Source organism: Ascaphus truei, chromosome 5 (assembly GCF_040206685.1).
Source record: "Ascaphus truei isolate aAscTru1 chromosome 5, aAscTru1.hap1, whole genome shotgun sequence".
NCBI lineage: Eukaryota > Metazoa > Chordata > Amphibia > Anura > Ascaphidae > Ascaphus > Ascaphus truei.
The window spans coordinates 73634142-73649071 of NC_134487.1; the positions used below are offsets into that span (position 1 = coordinate 73634142).

General features: G+C 40.8%; 1 protein-coding gene across 5 annotated transcripts in view; it reads left to right on the forward strand.

Moving 5' to 3' along the window:
* DOCK4 (dedicator of cytokinesis 4) overlaps window positions 1-14930 on the forward strand; it is a 446778-nt gene that overhangs the window by 179970 nt on the left and 251878 nt on the right. For 4 of the 5 annotated variants that reach the window (XM_075600022.1, XM_075600024.1, XM_075600026.1 and 1 more), the window contains exons 6-7: window positions 1580-1728; window positions 14370-14454. In XM_075600022.1, coding sequence (XP_075456137.1) covers window positions 1580-1728; window positions 14370-14454 — 234 coding nt within the window. The remainder of the gene's footprint in view (window positions 1-1579; window positions 1729-14369; window positions 14455-14930) is intronic. The other variant, XM_075600027.1, reaches the window with a different exon arrangement.

Below are 14930 nucleotides of genomic sequence, written 5' to 3' on the forward strand. Positions count from 1 at the left end.
GTTGAACTTGGTGTATATACAGTATGATATTTTTCAGCTTAAACTTCTACTGCACGTTACTGCAACGCATTTCTGCATAAGCTAGATCCCTTGACATACGGTTATTTAAAATGTCTCACAACCTGCGTAAAATAACTCATTTCGACTTTGTAAAGTAATTGCTACAAGATTCATTTTTGTTTTTGTTATTTTCATACCAAATTATTTTCGTTTCAATTCTGTTACAGTCAACTTGTATTTTCTTTGTTTGTCATTTTTTCATATTAAGTTATGTATGTTACATTTAGCAAATTTTTGTTCGTTTTTAGTCTTCTTTTGTTATGTAATTTGACATTTTAATGTGTAAAAATTGTGTAGCAAACCGTTAGAAAGTTGACTGAACAGCTAGATTTAATGAGTATGTGAAGGTTGTTTGTCATAATATTAAGAATAAATATGGCAAATAAAATGTAAGCACATTTTACATCTGAGAAGAGGTAGAAATAATAGTTGTCTTTTGATGGAATAAGAAAGATTAGATGCTAAAGCATTGCTTTTCATCTTCCCAGCCTTACCGGAATGAATATTCTGCTGGATTACTGTACATTTATTGTCCCTTAACTCTGTGCAAGGAAAAGCATGTATAAAGAATTACTCTTCAGCAATAACCGAGAGACCAATGTTGGGCCCACCATCTTGATGCCCCCGTGCTCCTCAGCCATTCATCTTAAACTTACCAGTATCCAGTAGAAATGTCGGTCAGTCCCAGTACCTGTGAGAATCTTGGCCCATATTTACTAAGCATTAAATTCAGGGGCTTTAAGGTGTTCTCCGGTGCCAGAAGGTTTCTTATGGCAAATAATTGGTTAATAAATTGTCCCTCAGGGTATGGCTTGTGTTAGAGATAAAGAAACTTTAGGGACTAGAAATACATTCTTATACTAATAACAGAAATCCATTCTTATACTAATAACAGTACTCAATACAACACATGTATTTTCATAATGGTTCCTCTATACACAAGCTACTGCTTTATTTCTTTATTTCACTTACACACAATATGGTTTTGACAAACGTTCGACATAGCAATTATTTTCAGCACTTCGAGGGTTGCCTTCAGGTGTTGCTGACTCAGTTAGCCAGTTACCTTAAAAACGTAGTAACCTATGCTAAAAAATTAACCTTACACGACTGAAACACATGTAGTCACAGGTGAAACGACACCTTATTAGATTGAAGTGATGTGGTTGTGACATGCTACTGTATAGGCTGCTGGGTCATATATGAAGTTACAAAATGGAAGTGTTTTAGAATTCTTTGGCAGAATTAAATAAAAACAAACAAATAAAGACAAACGAGGGTGAATGTATTTTTTTTTGCAGAAAAATTACACCTTTTCATGTCTCACATGGACAGAGCTGTTGAATTAACTGGATACTGTTGAATCAAAAGTTAAGGAAGGTAGCAAGCTCTCTTTCCCAGCAACCAATGAGCAAATGTGAAGTGTGCACAGAACAGACAGATTCTGAAAGCAGTTATTGTTAATGCTATGAAATTGTTCAATAACAATATGTGTCATTTGTTTTTATATGTGTGGTAGAAAAATGAAGGGGATCTCTTCCACCGTCTGGGGCACATAATGAATGAGATATTGGATCTGCGTAGGCAAGTACTTGTGGGACATCTGACTCACGACCGAATGAAGGATGTGAAACGACACATCACTGCTCGCCTGGACTGGGGAAATGAGTGGGTAACAGATAATTATCTCAGTGCCTTTAAGTAAACAAAACAAATGCCGACAACAGCTCCTTTATCCCACGTGTTCCACATATAGTTTTGTATGTACTGCTTTTAACTATTTAGATTTATGTTTAAATAATTTGCATGGCATATATTCCTTAGGCATGTTATTTTATAAGCACACATGCAGAGATCAATTTTACAATGTGCAGACAATTTTATATGTTCAACTAATCTAGTTTCAACTCTACAATTCAACACCATCTTTTGATGGAATCCTGTCAGCTCCACATCTCTAGCTAGGAATGGGCTGCAAAGTAGCATTGCTGTCACAGATATATGTGCTGATAATGCACACTCAGAGCTTTCAAGCGTTCCAAAAATAAAGGGCTTTTAGGGTTTGCTCAGATATTGGAAATTCCACCTCTGTCCCCTAATCTGTAACCAGTGGGGAGTGCTCAGACAGAGAGTTTTAAGGTCAGAGGAGCAACAGGGATTTAGGTTAAATATTCATCACAATAAATGTTCCCATCCATACTTGTAGCTTTCAAATCATTAATTAAGAAAGCACGATTAATACTAAAAGATTTTAGATGCTTATTTTCTAAATTGTAGTTAGTAACCATAAAGCACAGTGGCGATACTAAACAAAATATTTATGTGCCACATTGCCATATTGTATTACAGCTGAAAGGGAATATCCCATCTGGTAAATGAATGCTTCATTAATCCAATCATTACTGCTGCTGCTGCAACTTAAAAATATATGCATACACAGTCATATTTAGTTTTTATACAGCATGTATAGTTTCTACAGTTATTTATAGTACAATATGCTATACTCTATATACAGTGTGAAATGGATCATCTATGCTGGACATATATATATATATATATATATATATATATATATATATATATATATATATATATATATATATATATATAATTACTAGTAACAAGTATTATTATTATTAATAATAACATAAATAAGATTTACAAACCTCAGAGCCAGAGTTACAGTAAACACGACAGAGAATTGCATTGACGAGTTTAACAAATGCTGTTTATTTCTGGGTATTATTGTGACTTTCATCTTTGCACAAAGTAGCTGAGTTTCTGTTATTGCACAGTTTTTTAGGCAGTTATTACAAAATTACATCATAACACCCATTAGGAAAGGTATTTTTTAAAACGTTTGTTTAACTGTAGATCAATAGAAACGGGTGAATTTACAAAGAACACTGGAACAATAACGTATTATTACGTAGTACCCAGGCAATATACTCCAAATTCCGGAAAATAGTGTTTGCTGCGGTATATATTTATTGCTACAGCCCAATGTTGTTGTTATTACAGTATGTTTTAAACAAGGAACCCAAGTGTCAGAAGTAGGAATCTCCTTTTACTACTGTGAAGCGCTATGTACATTAATGGTGCTATACAAATAAAGACATACAATACAATAATGCCACATTTCACAGAAAACCCAACATTCTACTCACCTGGTGGACCTTTTTAAGGTCATGTTAGTGGGAAAATGTAGCTAAAGTTTGTACTATATCTGCCTTTATTGTGAACATTTTCATTTGCCAGCTGCATACTCACTTACACATTGCCTCACTGTATGGGCACATATAGAATAGCTTTCCAAAAACTGTAAAGTTCATATTGAAAGCAGGTGCTCATTTCAAAACCACTTGGCATAGTACAGTATATACTTTTAGTCAGCAATGGGGCATGAAAAGCTAATATCTCTAGTGGAAGCACCAACTGTTTCCGGGCACATTTGGCAGCTGGTCAACTTGCATTATCGAATAGCGGATTGTATCCCTGTAGCGTTGACATCTGGATGTGCACACACAAAACATTGGTTTTGACAGCTAATTATTATGTTATTCTAAGTCATATTTATCTGGACTACCGAGTATTTTCTTTTTCAGTATAATATTTGAAAACATTACAATATTTAGTTGTATATATTGTTATTTCTTTTTCGCATGCTTTAAAAAGTAACCAGAATACACACCTTAGTGGAAGAGCCCACAGTTGCTCTGTAATAGTTATATGGATCTGTAACAATTACTGTATATTGTTTTAATCCAGCAATGCAAACTGAATGAGGATTGTATTACTTAGTGCTTCTTTTTTATCACTCACTCTGTTTCAAGAGATATTTAGCAGTCTCAGCATATAAAAAGGCACCTGGTATGGCGGTGAATAAGGGCTCACTGGTATAAAGTGCAACAGGCAAATGTTTTTTAATTCATAGATGTCAGGAAGTTTGAGACTTCACTTTTAATATTTTATGAATAGATGAGATCATCGCAAAAATGGAGGGGGAAGTGCTGTTTTTAAAAGCTGCCACCGATTTAGTCCCATGGAATCACTTTAAACGTCAACATTTGACATATTAGATGTAAAATTATGGAAAACTGCCTCCAGCATATATATATATATATATATATATATATATATATATATATATATAAAATATATATAGTTGTTTATTGGGTGTATGCATCATTTTCACCCACTGTTTTTTATTTTAACTATATTTCGTGACTCCAATGAAGGTATACAATGAATACATTGAATAGACAACGAGAAACAATTAATTTTATATACAGAATTAACAATAAGATAAACATCATATTTTTGCATTATTCCAGGGGGCTGGGGGAAGCAATGTTGAGTTTTTGATGCTATTTCTAACAGGAAAAACCAGGCTACTATACAAAATAAATGTCACAGTAGTTCACTTTTCCCATATATTATGTATAATCAGCTACAGTAAGTGCTGAAATTCATCACTGATCTCTTTGATGTGCCAAAACCACCTACGTTCTCTTTCTTCACTAACCAGTGTTATACAGTACCGTATACTACAGCCATTTATCCAATGCAAAAAAAAGATTAATGAGCAATCACAGTGTAGCTGTGTGACCTGTATCTTCTCTAATACAGTGAGATCACAAATCCAAAGTGACCACCTACTGTTCACCAAGATGAAAGTAAGGCTGGCATTCATTTATTTTTTTTGTACAAGTGCACTTTTTTTGTTACTGATGTATCAATTGAACAAAACTAAGGATCGTTTGGCACACACAGTCTTTTTTTTTTCTTTTCCTAATAACAGTAAAACTTTATTTAAAAGATCCATTGATCAAACAGGGCTTGAAGTTTTACTATGCAATTTGTTCATTGGAGCCTGCCTTTAAGACCAGACAGATGCATCATGCCTGATAGGATGATAGTCAATATCTCATTGACTATCTCTATCCTGATAGGATAGAAGTCAATATCTCATGACCTGGAGGGATCTCGTAACTAAGGCAACAAGCTTCAAATAACTACAGATCAGAAACTGCTAGCGACCCAGTCAGTAATTGTGATGTCACTTGCTCAGATGCAGAGTACCAAGTAGCAGTCATGGTAAGAGAGCAAATGCCTGGAAAGGAGGTAGTGCACGCACTCAAAAATATAGGTGATGGTGGGGTACTTAACTGCCGCTGTACTGGTTCTGGGGAGCTCCTGACGTCCCAAAGTGATCCAGTGAAGAAAAAGAATCAGGCACATGGTCTTAATCATGAATGAAAAAAAGTTTAATGTGCCAAGGAATCCAACGTTTCAGCAGTAAAACTGCCTTTCTCAAGAGAGCAAATGCCCTCTTCTTTAAGCAAATGCCCTCTTCTTTAAAGCTGCAAATCCTTCCAATTTAGCTCTATACTTTTTTTTTTCCCCACATAATTTGAACTGGCGAGTCCTCCGAAGCTTGAACCATGTTATCTTTAGCTCCGGGGATCACCTCTCCACCATTTCCTGAAATGCATACTTGTTTAGTTACTGGTCTTCCCTTATGGTCATTTAAATGGCCATCCAACAGAAAGCTGCAACATCATTCCCCCGATGATGTTGTGGCTTCCAATTGGCCACTGGGACCTGTAAGTTTTGATGGCCATTTTGATTTCAATAAAGGGGAGGAAAATACTGCCAACTAGATTGGTAAGTATCTCAGGAATCAGCTGGTCCACAGAGCTGAAAACAGTGTACTTTTGACTCCAAAGGACTAGATCCCAACACTTCCCCCCCCCCCTTAAATCATGATTTTTTTTCACAAACATAACTACTGGGCAGGACTTTTTTTTTTTTAACCTTACCTGAACCAGGGCACCAAAAGATCTCATCGGTAGGACCAATTTCTGGGGCCATGCAGAGCAGCATGTCCGGACAGACCAGGAAATTACCGGGTAAATTGGGGAAACAATCATTTCTATTGTTGACCCTGGTATCCTCACCGCAATATTTGTAGTTTTGTGTCAAAACCAGCACCAATAAACTACACATATCTTTGTAACTAGTTGGTGCCCAGACATTGGGAGACCACAGATCAGCTCACATTTAATAACTTGCACGGAAATTAATGAGCTAAGCAGCATGATTTTTGTGCATCCTCATATCTAGGGAACATTTACTCCCTTCTGGAGGTCATTTGGACTGATAGACTCTGTCTTACAACAATATGTAAGCTGGAAGTAAATTCCTTCATTAGGGCGAGGATGATTCATTTCAGACTTAGGAACGTATCTATTTAGGAAAATCCTGAATTATTTAATTCAGGATTTTCCTAAATAGAATCAGTCACATTTCTGTATACCATCAAGGGTTACAATAATGCTTAATAGAATCTAATACAATTAAGATTAGTGTATATATATATATATATATATATATATAACACTAATCTTAATTGTATTAGATGTATTGTATTGTATTAGATGTATTGTATTAGATATATATATATAATTAATTAGGTGCAATAAAAATATTTCGACAAAGCATTCACGCCAGCTATTTATGTAGCATCATGTGTTTAATTTGGCATATAAGAAATTGAAATCTATTTTAAAACTATATTGTTTAATATCTCCGACGTATATTTGTTTTCTCTTCAAGCACACTAAATAATAGAAAGGTCATGGAGTTATCATCGTATGAAATCAAGTCATATACCATGACTACAAATGAAACCTAATTAATATTCACAGTTATTAACTTAAATGTATTTGGTTATAAAAAGCCAACCTACTGTAAGGAACTAGAGATGAACACATCTTAAAACACTGTTTTGAGACAGAATTTTTTTTGTTAGTATTTCAAGGTACAGTATTTTGTCACCTGCATTTTATGCTATTTGCTGGCCCCTGTATTACAGAAACGATCATATCTAGCAGTGCTCTTGGTACACACAATACATTTTGTTAGTGCTCTTTCTGAAAGAAACTGCTGGCACATTGTATGCTGATTGGTGGGATTACGTCACACGGGAACAAACCATTGTAATGCTAGGGTTAAAGACTGTTTTATATAGATAATAATGATAGTGCAGTAGGTGGAAAATACCAGCCATTATTTTCATGTGCCACCGGTATAGTTTTACTTTCCAAGACTCCTGCTGTGTTTGTGCTTGGTTTTATACAGCTCCCCTAGGATGCAATGTTTATTATTAATGTGGATGTTACCAAATTGAATGTCAAACTAGAGAGTTGTTATATCAGTCCTGATAGGAAATGTCAACTTTTACATGGTCTGGAAGGACTTTCTTCACATTTTTCTCCATTCAACTTGATAGATTGTTATCATTGCTACCGAGTTTAGAGCTCTGAACCCCCTGGGTAGTGAGTGGTTTAGGCCAGGGGTGCTCAACTGCAGTCCCTAAGACCCCCCAACAGGTCAGATTTTAACGCCCTGTTCTGTTGGGGAGTCTTGAGGGCTGCAGTTAAGCACCCATGGTTTAGCCAATTAACATGAATTGTAATTAGCTTAGGTATATGCACAGATTGGCAGTGTTACTGGATTTAATGCTATTCATAAATGTTTACCTGGTATGTTGCGGTTTCATCTTTTTTCACCCCGCAAATCATAAACGAGTACAAAGTATATTTGTAGCTGGAGGTCTTTAGTCTTATCAATGAATGTGATTGTATTTTGGCTGAATGTTTCCTGCTGATTTCATATATACTGGCATACCCCGCATTAACGTACGCAATGGGACTGGAGCATGTATGTAAAGGGAAAATGTACTTAAAGTGAAGCACTACCCTTTTCCACTTATCGATGCATGTACAGTACTGTACTGCTATCGTCATATGCGTGCATAACTGATGTAAATAATGCATGTGTAACAGGCTCTATAGTCTCCCCGCTTGTGCACAGCTTCAGTATAGGTAGGGAGCCGGTATTGCTGTTCAAGATGTGCTGACAGGCGCATGCGTGAGCTGCCGTTTGCCTTTTGGGCGACATGTCCTTACTCGCGAATGTACTTAAAGCGAGTGTCCTTAAATCGGGGTATGCCTGTACAGTATTAGTGTGTTTGAATTGATTTTTAGCTAAGTTGAAAACAAAAATGACAAAGTAAACACAAATATACAGTACAAAACCATCTCAAACCTTAATTGGACTGGTGACTTCATCTTTAAATATAACTGCTACATCCCTCCCTCCATTAGAAGCCAATGAGCCCCTATACATAATGAAAGATATGGATAAGATGCTTCACAGTTGAGGTTTTGAGGTTTCTCTAATTGTCATGAGTTTTTTAATATGAAGTATTATATAGAAACATGTGAAGACTTTGTTGTTGAGGAACGAAGGAGAGTCACTTGAGAAATAGTGTAGGTGTGGATATGGCTGTACTGAAAGGTTTTGCCTTTTTCGGCTGAGGCTTATTATAATATATCTTATTATAGTTGAAACGGCTGATCGGACCGATGGAGATCAATGGGGAGTTTTGGCTTAAAACATCCCGATCGTCCGCCTCGGCAATGATAGAATATGCCCCTTAAATGGGGACAGTAGCCTTTTAAGCAATAACCCTTTTTAAATAAAATCGTATAAAAATCTTCCATAATTATATTTTTTATTTTGAAAACTTTCAGACAAAGATCCTAGAAAACACAGTAAATATTAATAAAAAGTAAGATTTCAGTGAATAATTAAGGCTAAAATTAAAATAAGATCAATGTGGATATAGAAAGTAGTAAGGGCGCTCTAATACAGGGCCAATACTGATGAATAAATCCAGGTATAATAGAACAGTGGGTGAGACCATAATCATATAGATAAATGTAGTGAGTATATGTTCATGAAACACTAAGAATGACAGGGGATGAGTGAAATGATCACAAACCCTCTCTTTCATTAGGAGTGCCCATTTCAATAGAAAGCTATATGTACTCACATTTTCTTTGATAATAGAATTGATTTTGTATAGAAGATGATGCTCAAAACCACATGTAGCTCTATAAACAAATATGTTCCTTTATATATATATATATATATATATATATATATATATATATATACAGTGTTCGACAAATCACCCAAAAATCTACTCGCCCAACCAAAAAATCTACTCGCCACCTAGTCCCGCCCCTAGTCCCGCCCCCAACCCCGCTTTAAAATAAAATATATAAATAAAATACATTTAATAAATTCCTAGTCAGAACAACATTCGTTTTTGACAAATGTATTTATTGTATTACATTATACTACAATTAGTCCTTTTTACGTGTGTGTGTGTGTATGTGTGTGTAAATGTCAGATCTAGAATTAAAAGCCAGGTGTGAATGACTAGTTTCCTGAACCCCTTAACCAGTGTCTGGATGCCCCCGCTTCACAATATCTAATAGTGTAGGGGAGAGAGAGAGAGAGAGTGTAGGGGAGTGAGAGAGTGTGGGGGAGAGAGAGTGTGGGGGAGAGAGAGAGAGAGAGTGGGGGAGAGAGAGAGAGAGTGGGGGAGAGAGAGAGAGAGTGGGGGAGAGAGAGAGAGTGTGGGGGGGAGAGAGAGAGAGTGTGGGGGAGAGAGAGTGTGTAGGGGAGAGAGAGAGTGTAGGGGAGAGAGAGAGAGTGGGGGAGAGAGAGAGTGTAGGGGAGAGAGAGAGTGTAGGGGAGAGAGAGAGTGTAGGGGAGAGAGAGAGTGTGGGGGAGAGAGAGAGTGTAGGGGAGAGAGAGAGTGTAGGGGAGAGAGAGAGTGTGGGGGAGAGAGAGTGTGGGGGAGAGAGAGTGTGGGGGAGAGAGAGTGTGGGGGAGAGAGAGAGAGTGTGGGGGAGAGAGAGTGTGGGGGAGAGAGAGAGAGTGTGGGAGAGAGAGAGAGTGTGGGAGAGAGAGAGAGTGTGGGGGAGAGAGAGAGTGTGGGAGAGAGAGAGAGTGTGGGAGAGAGAGAGTGTGGGAGAGAGAGAGTGGGAGAGAGAGAGAGTGTGGGAGAGAGAGAGAGTGTGGGAGAGAGAGAGAGTGTGGGGGAGAGAGAGAGAGTGTGGGGGAGAGAGAGAGAGTGTGGGGGAGAGAGAGAGAGTGTGGGGGAGAGAGAGAGAGTGTGGGGGAGAGAGAGAGAGTGTGGGGGAGAGAGAGTGTGGGGGAGAGAGAGTGTGGGGGAGAGAGAGTGTGGGGGAGAGAGAGTGTGGGGGAGAGAGAGTGAGTGGGGGGAGGGAGAGAGTGGGGGGAGGGAGAGAGAGAGAGGGGAGAGAGAAAGAGTGGGGAGAGAGAGAGAGTGTGGGGGAGAGAGAGAGAGTGTGTGGGGGAGAGAGAGAGTGTGTGGGGGAGAGAGAGAGAGTGTGGGGGGAGAGAGAGAGTGTGGGGGAGAGAGAGTGTGGGGGAGAGAGAGAGAGTGTGGGGGGGAGAGAGAGAGTGTGGGGGGGGAGAGAGAGAGTGTGGGGGGGAGAAAGAGAGTGTGTGGGGGAGAGAAAGAGAGTGTGTGGGGGAGAGAAAGAGAGTGTGGGGGGAGAGAGAGAGTGTGGGGGGAGAGAGAGAGTGTGGGGGGAGAGAGAGAGTGTGGGGGGAGAGAGAGTGTGGGGGAGACAGGAGAGAAACGTTGGGTGACACACACAGAGGGTGGGTGATACACAGAGAGAGAGAGGCTGGGTGAGTGACTGGCTGGGTGAGTGGTTTGCTGGGTGAGTGGCTGGGTGGGGCAGGGGTGACTGGGTGGGTGGGTGAGTGACTGACACTGACTGGGGGTGGGGGGGTGACTGACACTGACTGGGGGTGGGGGGTGACTGACACTGACTGGGGGTGCGGGGGTGACTGACACTGACTGGGGGTGCGGGGGTGACTGACACTGACTGGGGGTGGGGGGGTGACTGACACTGACTGGGGGTGGGGGTGACTGACACTGACTAGGGGTGGGGGTGACTGACACTGACTGGGGGTGGGGGGTGACTGACACTGACTGGGGGTGGGGGGGTGACTGACACTGACGGGGTGGGGGTGACTGACACTGACTGGGGGGTGACTGACAGGGGGGGTTACTGACTGGGGGGGGGTTACTGACTGGGGGGGTGACTGACTGGGGGGGGGTTACTGACTGGGGGGTGACTGACTGGGGGGGGGGGTTACTGACTGGGTGGGGGTTACTGACTGGGGGGGTTACTGACTGGGGGGGGGGTTACTGACTGGGGGGGAGGTTACTGATTGGGGGGGGTACCTCTGGTGTCACACACATACACATACTCCCATACACACATACATTCATTCACGCACACACACACACATTCTCCCATACACACATCCACATTCTCACACACACACAGGGGAGGAAAGGCCGCGACCAGCACCACGCTCCTCCCCCACCCACCCGCGCCCATCTCCCGCTCGTGTGGGGGGCAGGCCGACATCCCCCCCCCCAATCAGCAGGGTGGGTGGGAGGCACGTGGCGAGGTATCCCCCACTGGGCGCCCCAGGTGACAGTCAGCCCCGCCATGGCCGCCACTGCCCTGCTCCCCTCGCCGGCATGTCACAGTGCACGGCCAAGTTGCAGGCTGCTTCTTCCCCCCCAGCCCGCGGCGGCATGAAGCTCGTGGGGGGGGGGGGGGCAGGCCGACATCCCCCCACCTCATGCGGCGGCTGCGCCATCATGAAGGTAGCTGGTGCATGGGAGGCACGTGGTGAGGGCCGAGCCCCCCCCCTGCAAGCCAACCGGGCTGCAGCAGCGGGGACCTCCTGCTTCGGACATCGATCGGTGGATCGAGGGGAAGGGGACAGGAGGCGGGGAAGGGGACAGGAGCAGGTGGAGGGGACAGGAGCAGGAGGAGGGGACAGGGGACAGGAGCAGGGGACAGGAGGAGGGGAAGGGGACAGGAGCAGGGGACAGGAGAGCTGCCGCGGTGGGGAGTAGGGAGCCATGTGGGGACCAGGGGGATCGCAGGGAAGGAGCAGAGGGGCCGCAGCATGGAGAGTACATACCCTCCAACAGATCTCCAGGCAGAAAGAATGGCCGCTCGTTGGGGGCGGGCTCATATAGAGCCTGGCCGCGCACCCACAAAGCCTGGGAGCGCGCACCAATCAGGAGTCAGGTAGGGGGAGTTTTTTTTTTTTTTTTTTTTTTTTTTTTAGCGCGAGCAGGGAAATTTCAGCGCGAACGGGGGAATTTTAAAAAAAAACACACGTGCTGCTTGGGCCAATATTTACACGCCCAGGGGTTAAATCCACCCGCCCCGGGCGAGTAAATGTATAGGATTGTCGAACACTGTATATATATATATATATATATATATATATATATATATATATATATATATATATATATAAAAAAAAATATATATATATATATATAGTCTTTCATAAATATCCGGGTACTGTGAGGAATGTCCAATGTTGCAAATATAATATGTAAGCCAGATAGGGATATATGTCTAGTGGTGTCCACCTGACAACCACAGCATGAGACACATTAATAACTACCCAAACTGGTATAACAGTATCCAGCATAATAAACAGCAATGTAATACACAGGACTCTGCCCATTACCTTTTATCTGCAGGGACAGTCCAGTACATCCAGGGCGTGCAGTCCGAAGTTATAAAGATCCAGAGATGTAGATAGAAACGGCGCACAGCTGTGGATCTTTGATAAAAGAATATACCCACCTCCTGATGCTGGAAAAGACATGCAGCTGCTGAATTGAAGTCCAGAGATAAGATGAGAAGTAGCACAGCCAGGAAGCAAAGGAAAGGTGTCCAAATGAGGCAAAAATAGGATGTATTGTGAAGACAATAGCATAGAGGAAAGACCTCCTACGCGTTTCGTACCTTAGTACTTTATCAAAGAACTTTGTCAAAGTACTAAGTATGAAACGCATAGGAGGTCTTTCCTCTATGCTATTGTCTTCACAATAAATCCTATTTGTGCATCATTTGGACACCTCTCCTTTGTTACCTGGATGTGCGCTACTTATCTCTAAAATAAAAATAATACTGCTTCACAAATTACATGACTGTTTTGAAAAGTTTAAATTAGTTTTAAGCTAATTTCATTACAGATGGAACAATGCAATTCTGTGTGGTAATTAGTTTTTTTTGAGCTGTATAAAAATCTTTATGTGATTGTTAAATCGCTTATTTTTAAGGAATCTTTTCTGCAACAAAACTGCATAATAATATAGTACAACTTACAATAACTTAAACACTAATAAATCAGAAGAAAACTTTTTAAAATGCAGATGTAGCAAAGCTTAGTGTCTAAGGTGCCACTGTCATGCGCAGTCGCGGCACTGAAGGATTAACGTAGCTGGTGGGTCCCATTCAGTAGCATGGACCCCACACAGTGCGATCGCAGCAGATGCTGTCCCCCGCACCGCGGGCTTTCGCTTGTTCGTTTGCAGTGCCGGGGACAAAAAGTCTGAGTACATCTGTAGGTGACTAGTTTCCATAGTCAAGAGGTTATTTTGCTAAAATTTCCCAATTGCAAAACTAGGTGCAAAAGATTTGCACCTGAATTATAAATGGAAAATTCCCATGAGTTTCAATGGGATTCCTTTTCTTTGATAAATGTGGAGCTTTTTTGTATGCTGGTTTCCCCCTACCTTTGCAGCTGTTTATGGAAGCCGCGGGCTGGTGGGACCCAGCAAGGGCTGTCCTACACCTCTGATTCTCCCTCCTACATAAACAACCTTTACATTTTGCTGCCCTTTAATTTCAGGCTGCAAACTCAAAGACGCCTTTTACTGATAAGGTAGATGAGAGACATAACTGCAAACAGCCGGCAGTGGCTCTCTGCAGCTCCAAACCTGCCATCTTAATAAAGCATCTCTGAATTAATACAGCATCTCTTTTTTGTTTAATGCAGCAAATTCAAATATAATGGTCTAAGATGAAGGTACAGAGCCAAGGAGAGAAGTTACCAGCACACGGTCTCTCATGGCTTAGTTCAATGGCCCAATGGGCACTATCGCAGTTTAATAACTAACCCCCAATTAACTAAATAGTGACTATTGATTAAATAGACAGAATAGTGACTAAAATATTTCTCTACTGTGCCTCATGATTACACCATGATATAAACGTAACATTTGATGGCAGATAAGAACCACTTGGCCCACCTAAATGGCCCATTTTTCTATTTGTTATGAAAGGTTTCCAACCTATATCATATAGCCTGTGTATTCAAATTCCTTGAAAAATTGTGCACTCAGTACTTTCACAGGGATTCACTAACGTCCGAAACAGATGATTGCACTGCGATCCCGCATTAACTGCTATTTACTTGAATGGCAGTCGACATAAGATCAAAGAGAGATAACCCATATCAGAGGTTATTGAATCTCTATCTCTGCATATGAGGAATTTAACTGTTTTCCTTGGTTTATTTTACAGGCAACTGGGACTAGACTTGGTTCCAAGGAAAGAGTTTGCAATGGTTGATCCAGAGGACATCAGTGTTACAGAATTATACAGATTGGTATGTGCATGGGAGTTTATCTTACTTCCTCCTCTAGTATCAGTTTCTGTAGTAACTCTCATAGTTACTTGATATATAATATATTGTGAATACTATGTCTAAAATGAGTTGAGCAAAAAAATGTTTTTTATGAACTCCCCACATTTTATATTTTTATTGACACCTGTACTTCACTATAATAATAATAATAATAATAATAATTCGTATTGCGAACAGTTTCCACATTTTTTACTTTAAAGTAAAAAACATATTTTTCTCATCATACATAGTACATAGGGCTTTCATTTGCTGAAAAGCTCATGCTAAATATATTCTCTCGTGTAATTGAGAAGAACTTAAAAATGATCTCATTTTGTCTGACTGATCCATATCACATTGTGTGGCCCATACAGTAAGTGCAAAATATGGTTGTCGACTTCCTAGACAATATGTTATGTGCAAGACGGTTGGTTTAGGTGACTATAGAATTGTTGGTG